This window comes from Pundamilia nyererei, unplaced genomic scaffold, assembly GCF_000239375.1.
Source record: "Pundamilia nyererei isolate P.nyererei 1_Seehausen unplaced genomic scaffold, PunNye1.0 scaffold00547, whole genome shotgun sequence".
Taxonomy (NCBI): Eukaryota; Metazoa; Chordata; class Actinopteri; order Cichliformes; family Cichlidae; genus Pundamilia; species Pundamilia nyererei.
The window spans coordinates 1-11,240 of NW_005187948.1; the positions used below are offsets into that span (position 1 = coordinate 1).

Consider the following 11,240-nt stretch of genomic DNA (forward strand, 5'->3'; position numbering starts at 1 on the left):
ACAAGCTGCTGATTATTTCACATTTTACTTGTGAGCAACGGCACATTTAAATCTTACAAATATAGTTATTTGGCTTATATCGTGATGGATATCGTTATCGCCTGAAATGAAAAAAACATATCGTGATATGAAAAAATCTCATATCGCCCAGCTCTATTTGTGGTAATCTTTATTATGTCTTCACTGAGATATTTGAATGCTAATCAATAAAAATGAAATCAATCAAATCAAAAAATGCGATGTACCACTTTTTATTAGGTTTGAGCTCAAAAGAAGATTACTGGGTTAAAAAAAAAAAGAGAGACAGAGAGACACAGATGGACTGAAGAAATGAAAATGGTATGTGTCAGTTGAATCTGTCTCCTTTAGCATTAGCTTTCCAGTTAAACTTACCTCTGACTCCGAGTCATCATGGGAAAGAGCTCTTCTGTATCGCACCTTGCCGTTCCCCCGTGAGTCCTCTTCCCTCTCTTCAAGCTTTGCTTTTGTCCTATGCTTCTTCATTAGGAAATTATCTACTACCCAGAACATTAGGGCCTACGTGACACAGAAAATACAGGTGGATGATTTTTCTACAGAACTGATTCAAGTGGTTTTTAAAAATCCACCAAAACTAGAGAAACAGCTTTTACCTTTGTGTGCATGCAATACAATGGGCACTGATGATTTTGGTAACCAATGACAATGTCTCACTGCACGTTAGTGACACAATATTATCGCAGTACTTCACTCACTTCATTCATGTAATTGTGACTTGTAACATTTTTTGATTTGTTGAGTAACATATATTGTGATTTATCACATTGTTTCAACTACAAACTAGGTCCTCAAATTAAACAATTTTTCTTCCACCCCTGCTAGACATGTAATATTGGTTTTGCAGGAGATGTAAAATTCAGACAAAAAAAGAGAAGAAAGATAAGATAAGGGCAGACTTACATTTACGAAGAACGGAACGATGAGCATAACGATGGCCAGTTCCAGGGCAGGATTGTGTATAGGCTTGAGGAGTGCCAGCTGCCACACAAACAAACACAACAAGCACAAATATAATGTTGCACTTAGTGACAGCATTAACTTTTGATGGTTAAACATGCAGCCCATAATATTATTGTACACTGACAATATTATAGTTTTAAATGGGGTCGGGACGGGTCTGTCATATTCAAGCGAAATATAAGCAAATATAAGCAAATGTGCGGCATTTAAGAAAACAAGCTGAATGGAAAACAGCTGCTGCAAATACAAAGGAAAGAAAGAGGAAAGCTGGCAAATCTGCAGACTGTATAGTATGCATAGATAGGCATCAATGAGGCATCATCCCTGTGCTGTAAATCGCGGTTACTACAATTACAGCAGTATTACCGTTAAATTAACGTGTTGCAGATAAACAACCTTTTATTTCTATTTTTTTTAGCTGTAACCCCGTGGTTTTAGACCATTATTTCACGCACAGACTAAAATGAAAATTACTGTTACTTTAACCGGACACAAAACCACAGAACTACTAAATTTTTTTTTTAAATAAAAGAGGCGAAGACGCCAAAAGATGCTCTCCAACCTTGGATGTGCTCTGCTAGCTAGCACGTTAACGCTGCTGTTATTCGGTGAAATCTGGAGGAGAGGCCACATTTTTACCTCACTGCCGTAACGACACTTTACTCTGAAGGCTTTTTTTTCTTTCCCAACAAGAAGAACTTTTCTATCATGTATAGAAGTTGTCAACGACCGACGCTCATAGTGAGACGAGGGAAAGGCGGATCCCGCACGTAATTTGCGTAGCTTACGTAGTCACCGCATGGCCTGAGGTGCGTTCATCCCCCCCCCAACACTGAGGTCTCAAATAATCAGTGCGCCACAATTGCTAAAGTACAGCACAACAAACTGTTTTGGGCATGAAAAAACTGTCTCTGGAGGCCCAGTGGTTAGGAATTAATGCTTTCAGTGCCCCTGGGTCAAGTCCAGCAGGGGAATGAATGCAATAGTTTCTCAATTAAATGCAAGCTGCACCCTGGGCCAGGAACAACTGCTGCTCACACCACACAGACTCTGTTGGCTCTGCAGATGTTTTCAAAGGTAGTACTGAAGAACCCAGAGTGAAGTTAAACCCGAGTGTACACTAACCCCAGTCAAACTGCCAGAGGCTGACCTTCAGCAGGTAACAAACACAGTGATGGATTACAGACTCTTTTTCTAATGCTGCAATATTAAAATCACAGTTAAGTGCTCTTTGGACAACTTGCTTGGCTGTCAGCTTTGTGCTCATACTGAAACACCCAAAGAAAGATGCTGTGTGTCCTCATCATTTGTGAGATTAATTTAATTATTAAATGGTAATTATGTAAGTGTATTTCTCAATGTGAAAGTAAAACTGTTAGTAGCATAACAAAATACCTTCTCCAGGGAGTACTTAAAAATATAAATCATTACTTACAAATGCTTTTGAGTAATGACTCAGAAAATGCTGTTTAAGTGTGCCTTATTGTATACACAGTGATGTAGGACCAAGGTTATTATTGTTAAATATAACTAAATAAAACCTGAAACTATATAAATATAAAAACTACACATTTGAAAAAACTAAACTAAACTAAAATATAGCACAAAATTTGTATTTGTTGGATTGGTAAAAAAAAAATTAAAATTAAAAGTTGCTTCATGAGGTTTAATATATTATTTACTGAGACTTGATGTCGACAACACTGAGTCAACTGCTTTCAAAAAGTCTTTTTTTTGTTTTTTTTTTAATATCTGTACTGATTTTTGTAGATCTTACCACTGACATATGCCCTCCAAACAATAATTAATAAAGACTAAGACTGAAATTAACATGAATTAAACTAAAACATTTCCAAAAAACTAAACTGAAACTCTGGAAACTAGCTGAACCTAAACTAAATTGTAGAAATTACAAAAATATAATAACTCTCTATAACCATGCTTTACTGTATTTACACAAGTTTTCTGGGCATCATCTTTGTGTACTAAACTTCCCAAATTACTCCTAAACAAACTAGCACAACACCCACCAAAACGTTCAGGTGTAGAAAACAGGACCAGAGCAGCATGCCGAGTGAGAGGCAGGGCTGACCCGTGTAAAGTGAATTTACCTCGCATGTATAGTATGATCATGTACGAAAAACACACTCTTCTACTGACCTGCTTCCACTGGGGGATGAGGAGGACCAACATGATGAGGACTTTCTCAAACATCATGATGAGAATGTAGAGGATACACTGCCCCAGCCACGCTGTGCACTGCACTGGCTCTCCTGGGGAGACAGATGATTGTCTAAAACCATGATTATGTATTTCACACACACACACACACACACACACACACACACACACACACACACACACACACACACACACACACACACACACACATATATATATAGTACAAAAATATTAGATATCACTGCTTTGGTGTTACATAATTGCCAACAGAACAAAGTAAAGCATTGAAAGGGTAGGAAATGGCACTGCAGCGCTATAATAGCAAGGGCAGCTACTGCCCTCCACTGGACATCACAGGCACTGTCCTCACCGTATTCTCCAAAACGCAGGGAGTCCCATTGCCTCCATTCTACAATAGCACTGACGGCTTTTACCCCTGCATAGATCAGCAACATGCCCAGAGAAGCATCTAACAAGAAATTAATGAGGTATCTGGAGGGAAAATGGAAAATTAATGTGAACTGAGTGTCTACAAAGTTAAATTATCTTCATTTTAAAAAGATTACTCTGATTTATCAGAGACATCCAAATACTCACAATGAGCAGGGATCCTCCTCTGTGAGGTCCGACAAATAGACATTAGCAAAGTGGATGAAGAGCATCCCAATTGCCTGTTTTGAGGTGTCCAGAAACCTGCACATACACGCTTACGTTACTTCCAAGGCACTCCAGTGGGTCTCATGCGGTTTCTTTGCATAGAAATTAATTTAGCGCTGGCTCGATTCCCTTACCAGATCTTCCAGGGTCTCCTCTCATGTTTGGGCTCCCTGAAGCGCTTCACTGTAGAGGAAAGAGTGCCACACAGATAGTGGGATTTTGCAAACAGAGTTGCACACATTCAAACATTCTCTCTTGTTTTCATTAAACAAAGTTACCCAACCCTCCTCTGAGCCATCAAACCTCCAGTGAGCATTTTATTGCTTTCGTATATGAATACCGGCTTATTCTAAGACTCTTGCCGTCGTTGCCCTGATATCAGTCAATTAAGTGAACAAGCGAGAAATCAAAGAGTTTCTAATCAAGCTGACATGAAACTACTAGCTATGAGAGTTTAAGTGAAAGGGAATGGATGCTTCTTTCAAAATGTCGCAAAGGGAGAGAATCAATAAATCAGTGTTAGAAGGAAAACTGTTCATCTAGTCTGCCCAATTTAAAGATACATGAAATAAAGTGGTACAAATTAAGCTATTAGTGAACTGTTTGCTAAGCACTCCTGCTGGGTAACAAACACTAAAGCCACTGTATGTGTGCATCGGTGTGACTGTTATTCTGGGAAGCAATCTGCTTCACTCAAGTCTTTGCTTTAAGGCTCCATCATGGAAAGTGGACATCAAACTACCTCACTTTTGTAAACTTAAACTAAATGTTGTTGTTGCTCTGTCCAAATATATACTGAGGGCTGCTTTTTACGGAAAACGATGAGCTCAGTTTGTGCTCCGAACGAGTGTGACTTCATAACCAACACACCCCACTTACAGCTGGGTGTGATGTGAAGGCAGACAGAGGCCTCTGCTTCCTCCTTCTGCCCAGAAAAAAACAAACAAAAAAAAAAAACTACTCACTGCTGCGAGGCTGCTGAGCCACATAAAACTAAGGCTTCTCTCATTAGGTCACACAGCTGCCAGTTTGGTGCCAGACACTGGCTGAACCCAATCTTCTGTGCCAGCGTTTCCTTGTCTGTGTTTATGGACATTTGCCTGCCAATTTCTAATGTAAAGCTACCTTAGCCTGAGGTGTAAAAAGAAAAGTTTTACAGTCTGTCCACATGGAGAAGTAAAAGAAGATGAGCTTAATGACAACAAGCAACTAGAGACAATCTAGCGAACAGTCTCATGCTGCAGTAGGTGTCACCAAGATGACATTTAGCCATCACGAGACAAGGACAGCCAAAGAAAAAAGAAAAACTAGATATAGTGTTGCACTACAATCTATGTTGACTACATAAGACAGCATGTTTGATAAGGTTTACTACATGTTGTGTGTGTGTGTGTGTGTGTGTGTGTGTGTGTGTGTGTGTGTGTGTGTGTGTGTGTGTGTGTGTGTGTGTGTGATGCATTTATAAAACTTTTCAGGTGTGTAGCTGAGATCAAACTAAACGTCCAGTCTGAAGAGGTGAAGTGAACCATGAGTGCTCAGTAAAGGACACTAAAAGAAGGCAATCAATGGGGTTGTCCTGCCATTTCATACCCATGCCCCACATTTTAAGTATTACATTACTGTAAGTATTATTTCAGTATTTCTAACTCCCAGTATGAGAGCTCTCTGAGTTATAAAGAGATTTATACTTCGCTCTTAACATCAGACCCATTAGGAAGGACCCTCATCATGAAATTAAATACAATGCTCATTATAAATGCAACCTTGAAACAAGATTGGTTCAGGTCTGGGTTAATGATGACTGCCACCGGTTTGTGTTGACCAGGAAGGTGCTGTTGGAAACTATGCTACTGCTGCAGACAAATGAGAGGAATGTTGTTGGACTCTGCACCATTGCACATATTATTGTCTGTGTCATGTTGCAATTGTGCGTCTGTTCTGTTTACATTGAGAGCTTATGTCAATAAAGCTAATTCTGATTGTGATTCTGAGGTCGTGAGAAGAACAGAGAATGTTTACAGATATAGAGAAGAGGGACATGCACAGAGGCGAGGGAAAGGGTGAGACAGAGGCAGGTGATCCAGTGTGGCAACCCCTAAACAACTGAAAGAAGAAGTGTTTTGAAAACTCAGTGATACTTCAGTTTTCAAATCCTGTTTAAGATGATCTCTCTAAATAGTTTATTATTAATAATAATAATAATAATAAGATGATTTCTACTTCTGAAATCCATATATGCTAGTTGAGACAAAGAAACCTCATTAGTGGCTGTTACTGTGAAGCACCTACAGGATATATAGAGTGACCATCACTTGAGATACAGCACTTTATTTAAAAAAACATATTCTGAAACTACTTAGGACAGTTTTCTATCTGCACATCACCCAATCAAAAGAAAGCAACATTTTATATCTTTCTTCCCCACTGCGATTGCTTCCTCAACTGACTGCCAAGCAGAAATGTGAAAACTACAGCCACATCCAAACAAAGTCATTTTCATTTATTTTTGCAAAGTTCAGCAGTATATGGAGTACATGCAGCACGAGACGTCAAATGTGCCAGGAAATGCAGAGGGGAAGTATCTTTTTTTTTTTTTTTTTTTTTTTAAATGATCAACACAGCCAAAAAAGCCCCAACAAGTGACTCTAATTGGTATGCTGTTACAGTGAAGTGAAACCCCTGCATTTAGATTTACACGTATTAATGTCGTTTGTCTGACTCTGTATAGATTTACCTCAACCCTCCCAGCTGAAATCAATATCACATTTGATTATCGGAGTGTTGCTATTGGATGATACCCGCTTACATCAGCAGCTGGTGTCAGATATCTGACACAGCAGAGCATTAGCCATACTTACACATGAGCGTGCTGAAAGCCATCACAGCGAGAAGACCTTGCAGGAAGATCCCAAAGGAGTCCATCAAGGCGCCGTTCTCGCACCCCCGGTTATTGGGATCTGGTGTCGGTGTAGAAGACACCGATGTATTGGTAAGAGACACCGCGGGCATCCCTGCTCCTCCTGGACCAGCCAGTGCCACCTCTCCGTGCTGGGACAGCATGTTGACCCCGCTTGCTGCAGCCATGGGACAGAAGATCTGGACGTGACTAATTAATAAAGTGAAGAAAAGCAGCAGCAGCCGCTCGGACCCAGTTCTGTTGCGAAGTTGCCGGTCAGCTAATCGATACGCTAAGCAGGACAGTCTTCGGTGAAAGATGGTGACATCCTCTCCATTGAAAGCTCGCACTCATTCTCCTGCTTCAGGCATCCATGCAGCCATAGCTTCTTTGTCACTGGACAAGTGAAGCCGTCGGCGCTGGAAGTTGCAACGACGTATAGCGTGGTCCCAACTGAGCCGTGTACACAGTTTAAAACGGCAATGCAACACTAAAAAGAAAAGCTAGTTTAAAGGTACACACACACAGTGGAGCAAACACTTCCTAGGTCGACCTGGAATCTTCTAATCTGGGAACTAACATCAGCAACAAACATAAGCCCGGCTAAACAGCAAGTGTTTAACGCGTTATACGGACATGTCAGCCACTCGGAGGTAAATTTCAATTGATGGGGAAACCGTCCACCGTCTAGCGACTGAGGTGCTGCTATCGTTATCTACCTAGCTAGCCTCGGAGCGAACTACTGAGTTCAGTTAAGCAAAAGCTTTCAGACAAAGTTATACTTCCTGTAAGGTTTAAAACGGCGCATGTACCGGCATCTCGTGACAGTCGCGCACAATACCAGCTCGTCTGTTTAAAAAGTACAGAAAAATAAATGTGAATAACTGCAGGTCACAGCTCCCGTCTCTTATCCAGCTGCTTCCCCTGCCCAGCAGTGCCCACTCATGTTGACAGACGCTGGGTCACGTGGCGCGCACGTAGCCACAAAGTGCATGCCGGGAAAAGAGGAACGAACACGAGTCGCATAAAAAGTGTTGTTCAGCTTTTATTGCAGTGTTGTCTTTAAATAGCAGTGATAATAATCTTCAAACGAGGCCTGTGCTATTGTTCTGAGCACAAGGGAACTACGAGAAAATTAGTAAACACATAAACATCACACAAACTGAAGAACGTTACATCAAATCGCACGACACGGACTGGAAAAAAACGAGGGGAGAAACGACTTACAAAAGCATGTTAAGAGTATCATCTTGCTTTAAAACTGCCAATTTCATTTAGCATTAGCAATTAAAATAACCCATTGCTGTTAAAAATGATTATCAACTGTAGCTAAACTGACTCGCATCATATACCCAATATTGCAAAGTTTAGACCTATTCTGTGCAAATATATCGTGTTGTTTGGGCATTTACACATATGCACAAAGACGATTTTTTCCCCCCCCCTTTCAAATCACCCTGTTGCACTAGAAGATATTTGAATATGTACACTATATACAGACATGCACGTGTCATAATTGCATACCACCATGTAGTGCATGGTTTTGCTTGTGCTTGCAGTACAAAATCATTTCACATATTGAGACTTAAACCAGAGAGCCATAGTCTCTTAAGATCAAGACCCCATTTTACATTAAACATACAAATTTGGCATAAAGTATTCCATCTTAAAACTAGCAACGGATCTTGATACACATGTTGCATGTTTAAAATAAAATCTAATGCAGTCCCTGCAATGACTCAAACTATCGCTTCACAACTGGGCAGCAGACTCTTTGCATCATCTAGTTTGATTTCTGAAGAAACGATTACTCTTTTTCTTTAACTAATACACCGAAATACATTTTTGAAGACACTTTAAATATTCTCCACAGAAGTCACCAGATCAGAAGGCAGTTAATCTCACTTATTACTTAGTGAGATTATTACTTACTTATCCCATAGTATTACAATTTAAAAGCTTTGATCCTGTGGTATTGCCCTAAGCGAACTGCAAAGTATGATTAAATAGAACAAGAGTTCTAGAAGTGGCGCTAAGTCACTTTTTAAGTGGGTAAGAAAAGGGGGAAAACAAAAACAAAAAACAGGTTCACAACACTCTGAAGATACAAATTAGTCAAACAGCATTAATTAAAATAGATACAGAAACCAAGCTCTTTTCTCTTTTTAAACCTAAAGCAAGTCCTTGGTGATGGTTTATTTTGATGTCAAAATATGTTGAATTTAAGGAATTTATACTTATGTGTCTTTACATTTATTTGTGCCATCAAAGAGCCACAAGTTCCTTCCTTTGGGTCTTCTACTTTCTCAGCTGTCTTTCCCCCTCCCCAAGGATCAAGAAATGTTGCTTCGTCTATCATGTCCACGCAGGTTGTGGAATAGGAAGGATTCTAAATGAGGTCCAGTGTTAGGGGGGAACCCCACCCCCCTAAAAAAAAAAAAAAAACAACCCATTGATTTTGAATGGATTAACACACAGAACAGGGTGCAGTCACATCCCACATCTGGTCCCCCGTCAGCTACGTAGCAAACTGCTGATAAAATGCCAGCTTGACCCGCTCGATGTGGTGGCACAGCTTGATGGCCGGTCCCAGCTTCAGGTCCATACACTCTTGCACTGTCGGGAGGTTCAGCAGCAGCAGCGCCTGTCCGTCAATCTCCTGCCAACACACGAGTTCATGTGAGATGCATTCTATATATAGCTTGTTTTTGGGTTAACACACAAGAAATGTTAAAATGTTTAAATTTCTAACCATGGATACAGTACAAGTGTATATATACACACTTATTGCACTGAAGCAGAGTGAGCTCTTATCCCTAATGGCCACGGCCATTAAGTCTGAGTATTTTTCATACCTGATCCAAGAAAATCCTCGCAAGAGGCGCACAGTCAGTGGTCCTGATAAAGCGAACCACATCAGTAACGCTCCACTCCAGGGGGCTGGTATCCAAACACAGTTTCTGAGGAGGCTCAGCTTTTGGCGTCTACAAACACATAGACAGTGTGAGTCAGACAGACTGAGATTTCCCTGCCAAAGACAAAAGGCTCGCAGCTCATTTTAACCCTTGCAATTGATGCTGAGACGGGTAGCAGACCTAAACCTTTCATTAAAGAAATAATAGCTGTGTAAAAGCAGTAAAAGGTCACAGTCAAACAGCCATTGGAGACATTTTTGTTTCTTTCAAGCAGCATAATGGGACAGACCGTAATGCGGCAGAAACACCTTTTAAAATGTTACTAAAATGGAAATGTTAGAAAGCACAAGACATTTATTTAGAGTGCAACTGGAGGGGCAGAGCGCAGAACAAGTGGAAAATCTTTGTGAACCTGCTGAGTATTAATTACAGATACACTGCTTGGAAACATAATTAGAAATATTGCAAAGCTCCTCTCTGTAATTTTCATCACCTTTGGTGAAGGGGGGCGGTTCTCATCATCAGAGAACGAGGGGGAGCGGGGTTTCCGGCGTCTGCGTGTCGGCCTGGGAGTCGCCGGCGGGGAAGGGGACGGTGTGGTGGGCTGAGATTTCCCAATTGACTGCTCTGAATCATCCTGGAGATCGTCCTGCATCTCAGAGCCAGAGTCTTCACTCAGGGAGTCATCCTCATCTAAATCTTCCTCCTCCCCACTGCCCTGTGAGCAAAAGGATGACAAGCGGTCACTTCACACAGTTCGTTTAACCTAAAGCTTAATGCAGAAGTAACATGAGTTCTGGGGTACCTGTGGAGAGCCGGCAGGTGTGTTGTCAACGGAAGCTGATGAGCGTCTCTTTTTATGGACAAAGAGCTGCTTCCTCCTCTTCCTCCTCCGCCCCCTTCTTTTCACTCCAGCATCCAGATTAGTTTGGCCTCCAGGTGGACGACCAACACGTTTACTCTTCTTCTTTCCATAGTAATATGCTGATGGTAAAACAACAAACCTGTTGTGTCATTATCATGTTGCATCTGGCATGTCTTATAGACTTGAATACACCACTGAAACAGATGGATATTAATCTGACTCTAATGCTTGTATTCTTAAACGCTCTCTATAAGAAAAGCACTGATAAACAGGCTGTTCAGTAGGTCTGAATGAGATGAAAAAAGAGAAAGCATAATCATTTGTCTGTTGCTATTGAATTGCATCAGTTAACCACAACACTGTGATGCAGCTGCAGTAAACATATCAGCAAATCTGTGGCTTTGTGCTTCAAAAAAAAGAAAAAAAAAGAAAAAAGTTTTACACAAGATCAAAGAGGCCAACCCTGACACCAATTTTCTACCAACTCTGTGTGCTCACTGAATACCCGCTAAGCCAAAAGGTTATTGCAAAATAAATAAATAAATTTCTCAGAATATTCACATTCAAGGCACAGATCATTTCTATTCACGAGCTACACAAATGAACTGAAGGTGAATAAGCTTTGGGCAAAATGAGAACAAGTTATGGAGCCATGAGAGCACCATAAAAAAAGAAAATTGTAAAAGGAAAAAAAATATTCAGAAATTACCAAAAATAAATAAATAAA

At 40.5% G+C, this 11,240-nt stretch overlaps 2 protein-coding genes across 2 annotated transcripts in view; both read right to left on the reverse strand.

The window, feature by feature from the left end:
* Positions 1-323: 323 nt before the first annotated feature.
* stimate (STIM activating enhance) lies at positions 324-7,697 on the reverse strand (the record flags this gene model as incomplete). Its single annotated transcript, XM_005754344.2, has 7 exons — positions 6,696-7,697; positions 3,972-4,020; positions 3,778-3,873; positions 3,551-3,672; positions 3,160-3,272; positions 940-1,017; positions 324-537 (listed from the first exon to the last, which is right to left on the reverse strand). Coding segments are annotated over exons 1-7 (898 nt in total), but the record flags the coding sequence as incomplete, so codon positions are not given.
* A 63-nt stretch (positions 7,698-7,760) lies between these two features.
* Positions 7,761-11,240, reverse strand: part of sfmbt1 (Scm like with four mbt domains 1) — a 22,161-nt gene continuing 18,681 nt past the window's right edge. Inside the window, exons 18-21 of the mRNA XM_013907837.1 lie at positions 10,454-10,632; positions 10,142-10,366; positions 9,589-9,717; positions 7,761-9,392 (exon numbers count right to left, since the gene is read on the reverse strand). Coding sequence (XP_013763291.1) covers positions 9,252-9,392; positions 9,589-9,717; positions 10,142-10,366; positions 10,454-10,632 — 674 coding nt within the window. The 3' untranslated portion in view covers positions 7,761-9,251. The remainder of the gene's footprint in view (positions 9,393-9,588; positions 9,718-10,141; positions 10,367-10,453; positions 10,633-11,240) is intronic.